Genomic DNA, 15,452 nt, shown 5'->3' on the forward strand with positions numbered 1-15,452 from the left:
AAATGCTAATTTTTACCTTCTTTTTTGCTTTAGGTATGATACTGATATGGCAGTATGAGACAAAAAGCCAACATATTTTCGTAATCGAAACGAAGATCGGGTCGCCCTAAGTAATTGACGCCCATGAGCACCCATAACACCAAAAGATACTAATATGTAATTGAAATTGTCGCTAGAATTGAAACTGAAGAGTATTGCAATGTACTTGCAGTCGCGATAGCCTTGATATATGTGCGTACCTTCTTCCTCTTGGCGGTGGCGGCGACCTTACGTGCCCGCAGCGGTTGGCGAGGGCGCTGCGCCGCGTCGCGCGACGCCTCCAGCGTCAACTCGCCGCGGCGACCGCATCCGCCGCGCTCGAACACCCTGCACACACAAATTATAATTCACAAACTGTTCATATTACTAGTAGGATATTCTTATCCACTTGAGAGAATCCACCTTACACTAGGTGTAAATCCTGACATAGTGAACCACGAGTGTTACGCTCTAGGATCAGCCTGTGTATATTCAGTTTTGTACCAACTGGTATAATGGTATTGACTTGCGAGAGACAACATCTCTCATCAACTATTAAAAAAAACAAATAGGTGCTTATGCCATCGCAGAGCATGCTGTTCTATGATTCAAGTCAATGTTGAACATTTATTTTCACGTACATGACAGTATGAACTGCGTATCCCCAACTAAACTACTGCCTCACCTAAAGAATCCGTTGTAAGAGCCGGTCATGAGCCGCTGGTCGTCGCCGCTCCAGCAGCACTCGAACTTGTCGAAGATGCAGTCGTTCTCGTACAGCGAGCACAACTTGGAGCGCAGGTACTCGTGCACCGGGTACGTCTCCACCGGCTTCGTCTCCATCCGAAGATCCCACACTTTTAAACCTAGATAATCTCGGGACATCATGTATCTGAAAAATTATAAGGTGCGGTTAATAAATAAAAAAAAATATATTTATGCGACCCGATTGAAATAAGCGCAAAAAAATTATAATAGCACCCACATTTTCTTATATGGTAGATAAAACATTAAACGTACTGTACGCAACCATGACATCGCTTCAGTTCTTTCCTCTGGAGTTCGTTTCTGTTATATTTATGTTTCCATAGGTGTTAACAACGAACGCGACTTGACATCGCGTCGATATTTGGCCACCACTAAGTTCTATTTTATATTTCTTCATATTAGTCTTGAGTGAATAGCGGTGCTTCTTACCTGCCCGAGTTGCTGAGCTTGACGTCGCTGATGGAGGAGATGATTTCGGAGAAGAAAGAGCGCGCGTGCGGGTCCTCGGGCTCCTCGAACAGCTTCGCGTGCCGGTCGCACAGCGCCGCCGCGCGCATGTCGCACAGGCGGATCGTGCCTGCAACGTGAGTCATACATTTACGGTGTGATCATACATCAGAGCCATGCTAGAGGGTACTTTATTATAATATAAATATTGATGTGTTATTACGAACACATTCGTGTAGTATAGACAAAATAGGCTTCACATAGTTGACTCTGTGATGAATTGCAAATCGTTAAGTACTTACCCTTACTACTAGAATAAACGAAGAGATTGCATTCAGTCGGATGGAACTCAGCTGCGGTTATAACCTGGAAAAGGCAAAAAAATATTAATTAACAATTAAACGCCACATACTAGTAGTTGCTAGGTCTATCATGTGCAAGTCCTCAGTCACAGCAATATATTGCGTAAGAACTTGCAGATGCGTTTTCACACATGCGACTCTCCACAAATTCTGGAACATTTATAGAAGTCAGCTTGCAGGGAAAAGCACTTGAAATATCTAATTTCACCGCAAGCTCTGAAAACTGTACAATTTATAGAAGTTAGCTGGCCGGTAAAGTCACTTGAAATATCTAATTTCTGCAAGTCTTCTTGCTAATCTAAATAAACCTCGCTTAATGACCTTATACTATCTACTCTGCTTCTGATAATGAATACCTCTGTGAGCTCCTCCATATTGGCGGGTTTAATGTCGACGATGTTGAAGCTCTGGTCGGTGATCTCGAGGTGCCACAGGTTGATGCGCAGGTCGTCCGCAGACAAATACGTCTCCTGGTCCGAGTTCAGCGATATTGAGTTTATGTGATACGTGTGCGCGTTTGCGAATATTCGCCTGGAAATTAAACAAATTTATATAAGGGATTTGAACAGATAGTTCTGACACGTACCTATATGTAGTTAAAATTTGTATGTATTTTGTTGACTTTTTTGAAGATGACCTACGCATCGTGCTCACAAAAATTGTCAAGGACCCGTAGAACAAATCCTTCTTCTAGTAACAGCAAAATACACATCGGGTAAGCATACTCAATAAGAATTACGTCACATTGTCAGAATGCAAGAAGATTATTCACGTCGCAAGAGGCGCGGACGTCAGAGACTTTATGATTACGACGAATTTTTTTTAAAGAAATTAATTAGGTGATTTCGGAGATTAACATGTACGAAAAAAATATCTCAGAAATTGCCATTTTTTCCTGTTGATTTTTGATACAATCCTTGTCCTAATAATTAGGAACACAACTATAAGGAACCAGTCAAGCCGGTCGAGCCGTTGTCAAGTGATTCTCCAACACTCACACTCCACATACATGTGGTAACTGATTTTTATTTTACCTTTGGGTAGCAAAATGAATTCTTTGGATCTTCACTCAAAGGTTCTGTATGGTGTTGCTACTGTTTATGAGCGGTCGTGCCCCTTGGCACGCTTGTCTAAACATACAGTTGCAATAAAAAAAAAACGGTAGTTTGGTAGTCCTAATATTATAATATCGACTCATTTCTTTTGAGAATAAAGTTTATTTAACGAATTTAAAGAATAAAGTTTACATAACAAGAGACGTTACCAGTCGAAGGCCATAAAGAATCATGAAAATACTTATATAATAGTATACTTATTCTAAATACTTGCTTAGTAACTAGTTAGTTTGCTCTGTTATCGCAGTATCATGGACGGAGGAAGGTCAAATGCGTTTAATTAATACTCATGTATTAATTAAAGCAAGTCCCTATGAATATAGTACGCACTTCGTAGAGAATTTTTTTCGTGTTCGCACGTCGCAACTTTTTCCAAGTATGTTTAAGTTATTGTGTTAATCTAATTCAATATAAGAATAGTTCTATATATATTATTAAATATGTAGATGTGTACTTAAATATTGCTTTCAAATGTTCCAGGCATTCATCATTCATTAACTATACATGATGCCACATTAGACTTTGGTCCTTCGAGCCGGATTTTAAAATTACGAGCGAAATTTACAATCCCCTATACCCAACGTCGTAAATCAATACTGGAGCTTCTCGATTCCGAAACATAATCCATATTCTTTGGACGGCAAAATAATTAATTATATTTGATAATACAAATACAAAATAGGCCAAATTAAATCTAAACCAATGCCAAAAAACATTCGAAAATGTCAAGTGGCAGGTGATAATAAAAATATAATAATGTACCGAGCAGACTGTTTTATCAAAAGTAAATAAACACAAATTGAAAGCGTTCGAGTGTCCAATGTATCACATATTGATAACATTTAGATAATATTATTTCAATAGTTGGTTCGTTTAGCGATAAACTAATGCGTCACGCACACGAGTGGATGTGTGACGCGAAACAACATAATAAAGAATGATGCACACTGTTGTAAGAGATATTATGATCTAATGTGTCGTAATTTTAAATAATTCCATTGCATTCTGTTATTAACCTTAGCACTGTATAAAAAATTCATTACAGTTACTATCATTTCAAGGCATCACTTAAGCTTTATTAATGTCTATTCTCTTTAAGATTGGGTGTACTAATCCAAGTTTTATACGCTATACATTATCTTTTCCTTAACTAACACTGTAAACAGACATACATGCATACATACAACAATAAACTTTTTTATAAACTTGCACTGTCTATTTTATTCTTGTTAAATTTTGAGCATATTACATCTCTTAGCATGAGCATTTTACGTTTCTTGTATTAGCAATGTAGAAGTGATTATTTTTTTTATGCTGACATTGTGAAATGAGCTTTATGAGCAGCACATTATGCAATTGTTTATTTATTATGTTAGACAAATTTATAAATATTTGTCGTCAGTTAACATTTCGTTAACACTTGAATGATTTTCCACAAATGTGTAAACACGTCTGCCGGTATTTTTCCACTAAACTTGGAATTAGAATTATAGAATTTTCTTCAACTACATACGCTCTGTAATAAGTATTCGTTATTGTTCCAGTCGCATTTTTAAATCAATTTTGCATAAACGAACTTACAAATTTGCGTTAGCATCACGCAAATTTTGAGTTTATCGCCTTTAGACAGACAGACAGACGCCACAGGGGCCTTTTTTATAATATGTATGGATGTTTGAATGCATGATGTGTTATAATAGGATAGTTAGGTACAATTAAATAATATAATAACAATCCTGTAATATATACCGCCTGTTGCTGAGCATTGGCACTCTTCTACTATTGAGAGGATTTTAGGCCTTAGCCTACCGCGCTGTCCTAATGCGGACTGGCAGATTTTAGTAAGTTTGGTAGATTTTTTTGGTATATTAAACCAATGTACTATATACCAAAAATGTATTACACTACACTTAGTGTAAATATATATTACACTACACTTAGTGTAAATATATATTACACTACACTTAGTGTAAATATACATTACACTACACTTAGTGTAATGTAGTGGGTCCGGTACCTGGGCGACGCCTCGACCATGAGCTCGGCGGAGCGCACGGTGGGGACGCGCAGCGACGTGACGCGCGCCGGGTCGCGCGGCCGCCCGCCCTCCTCGCGCGTGTTGTACCCCGTCACGCGCTTGTCGCGCTCCGACACCTGCCACAAACAAACATTCAACGAATTGCGCTACCATATACTAAGACTGGTATAGATCATTTCATCCACGAAGACGCGCCCCACTACTCTCCCTAATCGCTAAGTGTGCGTGAGCAACATGAGTATACACGCACACTACGATAACCGGCGTCGGGAAATGCAATACCGCGTTAGTAACAGCAAAAAAGTGACGATTATGAATTTCAAAAGTTTTGTATAATAAGTATCAATTTTAATTGTGACGTTTTTTTTTTCATTTAAGTGGTATCTACCCGACGCTATCTATCGTATTATGCGTGTGCGTGTGCGCGCTCATGCTACTAGCGCACACTGTAAACGATTACGGAAAATAGCGGAGCGCATCTTCGTGGATAAAATGATCTAAAAAGAGACAATCACTTTACAGATAAACTATTGCCAGGTTTGCCAGGTTATGGTGTAACATAACCTATTGTGCTAGTTGGAAATTACATCTATACTCTCTAGCTATACAATCCCGGAAACCTGGGCCATTTTTACAATAATTAACGCTTTAATGCCTCCAATGCACATAAACGTCTATGTAAACATAGACTTAGGTCGACAAACTCGATACAAAAAAAATGCCTAAAGCTAAACTGCGTTCGCTGTGAGAAAGGGCTATTAGAATTAGGCCCAATCTAAGTCTTATTTTATCCAATTACATCCAACAGCCGGACTCAACAAAACCTTCACAACACTATGAACAGGAAACCTAATGTGTATATTATTATAGTAGTGAACCATTCTCTGCTGGGCAAAAGTGTCCTCCGAGTTGTATGAGGTGATGAGATCATTTCAGAAACTATCACATTGACGCTTGGACTCTCGTTTCCCCAGAATTTCTAATAATAATAAAAAAGCCTGGCTTCCTCCAGTAGGGGTATAAGGCTAGTTAACTTCAGGTACTTAAACATGGTCATGTGCCTTCATATAAAAATCTGATATGCTTGATACATTGAATGAGCAACAAAATGAAGAAAACCATACCAAATATAAATAATAGAACATATACCGACCTTCCATAATTTAATAGTCTTATCATTAGTTGAGAGCAGAAAGTGCGCCTGGTTCTTGCGCCTGAGCCACCTGATCTTGTTGATCTTCTCCTCGATCTCCAACGACTTGAGATAGTCGAACTCGGGCTCGTGTGATTGGAACGTGGAGTACACGTTGTATTCGCCCTTCTTGGGCACGCATTGTTTCGATGCTGGATCTCTCTGTTGATTAAAACGATTTATTATTATTAATGACTGCCTTGATAGCGTAGTTGTATGATGGTATGACTGCAGTGCTGAGGTCTCGGGTTGGATCACCGGGCCGGGTAGCGATATTGAGTTTTTCTTCTCAATATTAGCCCAGAGTTTAGAATTTGTGCCTGGTATGGCGATAGACTCACCCCTTATCACATTATAGGACGGAATTTGGGCCCACCAGTTGCACCTCTACCTTCAGAGATAAAAGGTATGAGAGTGTGTGTGTGTAATCATAATTGTTAGGTCCGTAGTTGATATCTGGAGAAATGATTACTGGTGGATATTTATATACATATGCCTGGATAGCGGTTCACAAAGTGTAAAACCACCATTGTGGCCCTCATGAGTGTCACGGAAAAACAGTTTCCAAAAACAGCAATATTACCCACATCTTTAAATCATGACACACTGTAGTGGGCTTGTTGCACTATAAAGCCCAGTGAAATCTATATTAATTCTTTATAACCTAGTAAGCCTAAAATCTTCCGCATTACAACACTGTTTAACAGATAAATTTATTAAGATACCCCCTTATTCATAGACGGTTTTTATCTAAGGACGGAGTATAGCTGTGATAACAAGTCTGTTTCTTAGTGCTGACGGCATGGCAGCCTAAAAAACGAAATCAAAGAAACCTCTATGAATAAGGGGGAAACCTTTAGATACAAAAACCCATCTAAAGAAGTCTGAAGACCAAACTGAGAATTAAACTTAAACCTAACAGTCATCTAATCAAACTGTATATCAACCGTGTTTAGGTATAATATGCAAAATACTGCAGAACACTACGGGCTCACATGGACAGGTCAATCGAACGGGTCAGGCGACTAATGTAACGACTGCGCGTTAATCAATCATCGGCAGCACAGATGTACACCTCGTAACTTCGTTTCATATGAGTTTACATCTAATCAAAATCCAAACATCAAGGAGTATCGACGAGGGAATAAGATAAAAGTAGGCGAATCTGTATCATCAGAGTTGTGGGGCATCAAAGCATGAGTTGCGACGTGTTGAGCGATAGGGAAATGCTCACCTCTTACCACATCCCAGAATGTTAATTTATTTTTTTGTTAGTTCTGCTTGAATGATGATACGAGCTTACCATTCACCAGATGGTAACCGATACGACCGCCCATAAACAGTAGAAACACCTTAAATTACAAAATATTGTTTGGTATTCCACTGCGCTCGCCATCCTGAGACATGAGGTGTTAAGTCTCATTATGTCCAGTAGTTACACTGGCTACAATGTCCTTCGAACCGGAACACAACAGTGACTAACACTGCTGCTTGACGGCAGAAATAAACATTGCAGTGGTACCTACCCATGCGGACTCTCACATATGAGAGACCTACCACCAGTAACACAGCAAGAAAAGTCTGAACCATCGCCTGCACCTATATTAGGACTTTCCTGGACGCAACTATGATACTCAGGTACGCTCACGTGATAAAACTTTTGGAAAGTAATGTGTTTTGTTCTCACGCCCGCCTACACGCCTCTGAGAATAACTCGCCACTACGCCAAATCTTACGACTGTTACAGGCCAAATTCTCCAAACATTCCTTGTCACTCTAAATCTTGTGCGACCAACGTCCAATATATCAACTGATGGAGATTGGAATAGATTTATTTAGTGTTTGGAGAGGATATATATGTCATATTATGCGATAAACTTGATAAAATAACGGGATAAGATCTGCACAATCAATTCCTAACAGCGGATTCCAATAACTGTCTTTTCAATAAACGACCCCAATCTTAATTTTCTATCCGATCCAGACAATAAATGTAAAAAAAAATCTTTGTTTTGATTGGTCCAATTCCACGATTAATCGATAAAAGTTATTGCGATCGCGTATTTAAAACGGCGGTGAAAGATCCCGATCGATAACTACGGATCAATGCCGAGAATAAACCATTTAAAATATATCATCTATATGTCAAACTAGTCTTATTGTGTTTGGCTCATTTCGGCACTCTATGCAAATGTAACAATTACGATCGATTGAAATCGACTGTTAGTCGCGGGAGATAAATTTTTACTCTAGAAAGGGAGATAAGTGCCCAACCAACGTTTGTCATGGTCCATGGAATTCGGCCATATTCGCCAGATAAAGCCGCTGTCTACCGCGATATCTTAACTTCAGACTTCGTTTGAATAAGATAAGTCATTTGTTATCTATCTTATAAAATTCTTTCTGATAAAAAAAATTTAGGCGTTGCTATGTAAATATTGATTTACCGCGCGTTATAAAAATTTCAAGTTCAAGGTCAGTGTGGGAAGTAGATTAAGAATAATGAACTTTCAATGTGTTTTAATAGTTATTATTTGTAGATAAAATGCTTAATTTAATAGATCCAAAGCCAATTCGATGGTAAATTCTAGTCGTATTCGCTACCATTAACGAGGATTTTTATGCCATCAGAGCGGCGCCATATAGTGGGTAAAAACACACTTCACTCGAGTCTGTTTTGAATGCTAATGAGACAAAGAAACCACGTATTAACAGCCAACCCCTTTATTGCTCGCGGGGAAAGCCGCTTTATCGCTACCACCACCGAGGAATGAGTGGAACGGTTGTTTGTTTCACCAGTCTTACGGCCCAGTATCAACGCTCGGGAGCTTAACCCATTTACCAGCGGAATGTTTGTCTTATTATTTATTACATAATAAGGTTATTTTTCCGTGACACGCGTAATGTCATGTAGCTGTCATGTTTGCCAGCAAACATTCCACTGGTAAATGGGTTATTATTTGAACAATGAACCGAATCCATAACACACTATGTAAATTCATCCTATACCGGTATCCCAACCAAAATCTGTTGTGGCTTCGGTGCATACGAGACGGCCATTAGAAATCCTGTTGCTTTACGATAAGTGCACAGGGTAACATAGTCAACCCTAGACGTTGCGACATGTGATAATCCAGAAAGATTTGCCCTAATCAAATAGACTGTCTAACCGTAATCCATAATTCAGAGAAAAAATTACTATGGATTATGAGTTGTTTACTACCTTACTAGGTTCCAAAGAGTTCCCATAACGCGCATTGGAGTGAGATTATCAAGAGCTAGTAATAGTATTCTATATTGCATAGGAGGAAGATCTTATTATATATCTTAGCGCTTTTTCCTCGGTCATATTCAAGGCAAGCTTCTGTTACATCTTATTCTTGGAACACGTCGTCAACGTAAGTTAATCCTAAGAATTATAAATTTGTTTTGAAACTTCACGGATTTTCGCTTAATTGAACGCAACTGTTTGTTTCGGCTTTAAGTGGCATGGTACTTAGATCCAAATGCTATGGCATTTAGGTCACTAACCCAAAATCAGGCATATTTGCAAAAACTCAAGAATTATATTGCGACTGACTGACTGACTGACAACTAATAAGCGACTGTAAGATGAGATGAATTAATTAGAAACTTCAATTATCTCACGTTCTTAAAAATTTTAAGAGGTAATAAAACAAGAGGAAAGACATCTTAAAAATTCCAGGAAACTTGGACAGGGCGTCAAACGCATCGATGACGATTCACTTTCTCCAAGAAACGATATTTACGACGGCCGCCACGCTAATCTGTCGTAAATATTTATTTTCGGTATAAACTGCTTACTATTATGATCACATGCGTGCGGAAATAGATTTTATGCTTCGTACGAGACGTTGTTGCTGCGCTGTTTATCACCGGAACCAGTGTTTTCTGAACGGATTTGAATGTCAAGAATATGAATTTACTATAAATCTATATAATCACGCCGAACCCCAGAGGGGTGAGAGGATATGTAATTATTACATACAAGCTTTAGCGATCTTAGTTCCAATGATGGAAGGCAAGATTATCATCTCCATATTGGCTCGTTATTATCTAAAAGTTAATGAAATATTGCAAAGTAATCTCGACTCTGCTCGGTGCCCAACGCGTCTAAATATCGATCGCTCTATCACGCGATCAACACCTTCACAGTAACTAGCTTCAGCTAATCGTGTTTTGAGATTATCCACTACATATTCAGTTACGCCGCTGAGGATATAGCATCAAGGTGATCAAATTCACACCTTAATATGAATAAAAAAATACACACCGAACTTATAACCTCTTCCTTTTCTTGAAATCTGTTAACTAAACTAAGCTTCTTTAGTTTTAAAAGTAGTCATTATTTCCAATCTTTTAAGTAGCTTGTGAATTTCGAGCTGCTTTTCCTTTCTTCCGTAATAGGCCTCTTTTCCCACTATTCCCAAGTTTATTATAAGGGGATATAATATTCACATCAGCCAGTCCACAGTTGAACTTTGTCTACTATGGCACCCCTATACTATTTGAACCGAATGTCTTAATTCTCATGCCATTGCTGTTAATTTCGACACGATCACACATTACAAACATTTTAACAACATGCAGCAGTAAATATTACATGTATAAATATATGTACGATTAATACATACAATTACCTTCAGCTTCCTACAACTATATGACGTTTTGCCGCTCACTTGGAAATTCTTTTATTTGCTACAATCACGCCAAAGTGACTCCACAGCACCTCATAGGAAGTAGAGGGACGTCCAGATAGACCCGATACTGTCGATTAGTGAGAGAATTATCCCTCACAGCTCAGCTCAACTCAACACTTATTAATCCTCTACCCGTGAGCCACTATGTCTTAACAGCTTATGTATGATGGTTGTTACTATCCACGATATAAAAATTCTGCCTTCACCGGTTATCATTCTTGCTTAACATGTACTGGGAAGTACTGTACGCAAATCATCAGTTCATCATCATACATACATAACATCACGCATTTTATCCCAGAAGGGGTATGCAGAGGCGCAACTAGGGCACCCACTTTTCGCCAAGTATGTTCATCATCACCAACCTGGAATATAACAACCCTGCCGCCCTTATCGCCGGTGGCCAGCAGTTCGCCGTCGTGGTTAAACTCCACGCAGGAGATCAGGTCCGCCTCGGTCACGTCATCCTCGAGCGTGCCCTTCACCTGACTGAAACACCACGTCGTCTCACCACCATTGCCTGCAACAACCAGATGATAGGCGTTGAGATACTGAACACAGTTTAAAAAGGAGGTCACTCAACTGGAAACATTTACTTTACAAGCAAAGTTAAGATTATTTGGTGTCTTTTCTCTCATTCATTACATAGGGTATCATAAAATCTGTACATTCAAAATTATAATGAACAACTTGGACACGAAACAATTTCAGTAACAAATACAATAAAAATTAAACCAATGATTGATTTCTCAACATTCATGTACTTTACAATTATGATATAAATTTAAAGATCCTTCCAAATCATCAAAATTCAAAGTTATTCAATACAAATTATATGAAAAATCAATCATAAATTAACATAAAAATAATAAAAATCATATATAACACGTTACCTGTTGTCGGTGTTGGCTCAACATGATCCGTAACGTTACCTTCACAAACATCAACTGTTTACTATTTACACATAATATACTATATTATATAGATGTGAAGACTTGCCAAGTGGTTAGTATAGGAAATTATGTAAATGCAATGTATTCTATACATATTATTAATACCAATTAAGTTACTCAACACTACAAAAAAGAGACGGTTAAAATATTATTTCCAATACAAAAATTAGTAAACGGAAAAACGGTTAATTTTTAAAAATCGAAGGTTCTCACAGCGGTCATAGTATGCGAACATAATCACATATTAAATATATCGAGTTTTGACAACCCTATTAAGATTATGTTGGAGTTTTTAGATTTATCCCGGATTCTATTTCCGATGTAAGAAAGTTATTGTTGATTGTAATTTTGTTGTTGAAGGTATATTATCTTAGACGCCACCCACGGTGCCGAGACACAAACAGTCCTAATATAGGGTATGAGCGTAATTGTTATTTTATGGGCTATTTAAATTACGTACAATCACAGCTCGAGTTCCAATGCAGACGACACGAGGAATTGCGCCAATTAGCTATATTGTCCTGTATACGAATACGATGATTGGAATACCACGGCACTTCTTTCTTTTTCAACATTTCTATACTAAATAAACTTAATAATAACTAAGCCGACTAAACTTAGATCATTGCACATTTTTGTATTATTATTTAAAAAAAAAAAAGTACACTAATCACATTTGTACAAATATGACGTTCTCAGCGTACCGTACATGGTCACGTCTCGAATGTGAATGAGAAATAAAAGTTCCATTTTGAAACCAGTTTTAAACTAGTACGTTGTAAGGCGATATTTTTCAAAGAGTTTAAATGTGCGGGAAACAGGACACCCTTTTTGCACAACATTGCGGCGTGAGCAGAGACAATGGGGTGCTGACAATGGTCCCTGCGCGTGACGAGAGCCAGAACAAAGGAAGCACCTTGTGTATAACTGGCATCATGCGCGGATATAAATAGTTGAGAATTGTAATTGCGACTATTAGTTGCTTAATGCACGCTGTACGGAGAGCTAGCACTTGGAACTCGTTATGTATGGCACACGAATCCACTGAACATATCACTAACTACACACCATGATACAACTCTTATGTCTTAGGCACCAAGAACGACGGTCATGTGACTGTTAAAACATTTAAACTCTAGATTCTATGGTCTCTCGTGTCAGTCAACTCATCCTCCCTTATGTCAGAAGCTGTCATGGCTAACATAAACAACTAAACCTTAAGTTACACTCGTTACACATTATTATAATACGGTAATATAAATCTGTTTTAATTTACAAAAGATAGGTTACCCTAAAAATCCGGATTTGGATGAAATTTGGCACACATATACTATTTATCCCAGTAATTTGCTCCCATGGAAACTTATAGATTTTTTTTATCTGAATTAAAAAAATAAATACATTTAAAATGGTATGCATTAGATGATTAAAGGTAGAGTTCTACCCTCCCCCAGGCTAGTCCTACCGCCCTTGACTATGTCTACAATCATCACGCGCACTTTATCATTTCCTTATGCTCACAAATAAATTTATAATCACTTCCGTCAACCGATTACACGCAATTTTCTTTTGAAACGTAGATATTATGAGAAATAATGCTCATTTGTCGTTCCTTTAGTATTCGAATCTAGTGGCCTAGTAGTAAAAAATTGACAGAACCAAGGTTCGATTCGAACCCAAGCCGTAAACACATTCCGTAAAAGTAATTGTAGCAAACACGATTATATGTTCGCATTTATGAATTATAACTTGCGTCTAAAATAAACTTAATGTAACCAGTTATTGTACTCAGAGAATACAAATTCATACTAAACGAAATAACATTTCATTTACCTTAAAGTACTTGAAGTTATTGGAAAGTAAACCGCAATGATGGACGGTTGAAGTCATTGTACGTCAAAACAGACAGGTGGTTCCGCCACCAGCTGCCGTCAAAACTCGTCTATTGTAAACCGATGGCTTAAGTCGCCAGGCACGTTGAAACTAACACCTGGTCTCGCGAAACGGTAGTAGTTATTTAAACTGTGAAAGTCCCTACGAAAATGCTTCTACTAATCATTTGGAATGTCTATTTTTTGCGAATATTTAATTGTTTAATATGGCCCTGGATTTTTTATTTAGTAAGGTTATGTTAACAACTCTAGGTACAAGTTATAGAAATATTTAATGAATTTAATTAGGCGATTTCGCGAAGACTAAAAACTAAAAATACTTAGTAATTTTGTACAGGATTTTATGGGTTACTGAAGACATAAACTGTGTAATAAGCATCAAAATAGTTCAGTTATTTCCAAAACTGTATTCAAACATAGACAAACAATAAAATATCTATACAAGGATTTATTCTGTACTAAAAATGAAACTGTAATTAAATTAAAATCTGATCTAAGTGCCTTCTTCGAAAAATATGTTCAAAAATAATTGATTTCCTCACAAAATATCACGACAGATGTCGATAGTCGTAATAACACTCAGCTGACCTAAATATGTCTCACTGATCTCACACATTTCATTCTAAATGACGACATCACTTAACATAAATACGTTTACGGTCACAAGTTATGAATACATTACGTAAATAATATTACACGTATAAAACAAATACAAAAAATATTTAATCATGAACTCGTTTCTATATTCCTATTTCTTCCGCTATCCCTTATCCTACTACAAAGCAAGCTCAAAGCAATCTTGTATTTTTACAAGTTTTTTTTTTTTTTTACGAGATTACAAGATTAAGATTTTACAAGATTTGCCTTAGTTTACACTACCGCCATCTGGGTGACGTCCTGGGCAACCCGCTTTAAAAAACCCTCAGTGTATTAACGAACTGAGCTTCCAAATCACGAGACCAAGGAGACGACATAGAAAATACATATAAAATAGTAATGATATTACCTAAAGTGTCCAAACTACGTCAGATATTGAATAATCGATGCAACAGCACCCTAACGAACTCTTGCGTATAAAAAATAAGCGTACCTTTATTTCAAATAATTTTAGGATATGCCATATACAATATACATAATCGAAATTTACATATTTGTTTACATTGTATTATTTCGTTTCCTGAATAAAGTATCGTCACCTCATTCAAATAATTTAAAGAGAGCTTAATCACCAATTAAAACCTTTATTAATAAAGCCCATAAGGTTCACAATACCAGTATTTAAGAGGTGTATGATCACGATTCTCGTGTTATTTAATATTTATTTAGCCCAAGAGTACTTCATGCACCAGTTTTCCGGTACTAAATCATACGGCGCCCTGACCTTTGCAACTAACTGCTATTAATGGTTTTTCTACCGCATCGTTTAGCTGTGTTTCTTTTTACATCTATAAATAACTCTGTGTAAGAGTAATTAACGAAAAATCAATTTCAAAAATGATGTACGAAAGCTGTTGAATAAATAATGCAAAACATTGAATGAATAATATTGGCATGTTGACTATAAGTAAATTTTGTTTAGACATTTGTACAGCGCTCCGTGAGCCTGAGTGAAACAAAAATACGGCAACATGAACATTATTAATATCAGCCCTGTATTATATACTCTGCCACTGCCGGGCCTCCTCTACTACTGAGAGGGATTATGCCTTACCACCTCCACCACGCTGGCCTAGTGCGCATTGGTAGACTTCACACACCCTCAAAATTCCTATACAGAACTACTTAGGTATACAGGTTTCCAAAATTTTACTTCAAAGTTAAAGTAAGCGATAACTCACAAATAATAGACACATAATTTTAGAAAAGTCAGAGATAAGTGCCTTTAGGTTTAGAGTCTGTGAACATTCATCTCGGCAGCTCGTTCGACACCCAACTAAGCTACATAT

The 15,452-nt window shown here is 37.5% G+C and overlaps 1 protein-coding gene across 7 annotated transcripts in view; it reads right to left on the reverse strand.

Moving 5' to 3' along the window:
• LOC115444260 (protein phosphatase PP2A 55 kDa regulatory subunit) overlaps window positions 1-15,452 on the reverse strand; it is a 48,665-nt gene that overhangs the window by 5,048 nt on the left and 28,165 nt on the right. For 3 of the 7 annotated variants that reach the window (XM_030169964.2, XM_030169969.2, XM_030169968.2), the window contains 8 exons: window positions 11,027-11,181; window positions 5,902-6,102; window positions 4,728-4,864; window positions 1,952-2,126; window positions 1,536-1,599; window positions 1,216-1,363; window positions 704-910; window positions 240-366 (listed from right to left, as the gene is read on the reverse strand). In XM_030169964.2, coding sequence (XP_030025824.1) covers window positions 240-366; window positions 704-910; window positions 1,216-1,363; window positions 1,536-1,599; window positions 1,952-2,126; window positions 4,728-4,864; window positions 5,902-6,102; window positions 11,027-11,181 — 1,214 coding nt within the window. Of the gene's footprint in view, window positions 1-239; window positions 367-703; window positions 911-1,215; window positions 1,364-1,535; window positions 1,600-1,951; window positions 2,127-4,727; window positions 4,865-5,901; window positions 6,103-11,026; window positions 11,182-11,554; window positions 11,594-12,074; window positions 12,365-15,452 lie in introns of those variants that run through there. The other 4 variants (XM_030169967.2, XM_030169966.2, XM_030169963.2 and 1 more) reach the window with 3 other exon arrangements.

Source organism: Manduca sexta, chromosome 18 (assembly GCF_014839805.1).
Source record: "Manduca sexta isolate Smith_Timp_Sample1 chromosome 18, JHU_Msex_v1.0, whole genome shotgun sequence".
Lineage (NCBI taxonomy): Eukaryota > Metazoa > Arthropoda > Insecta > Lepidoptera > Sphingidae > Manduca > Manduca sexta.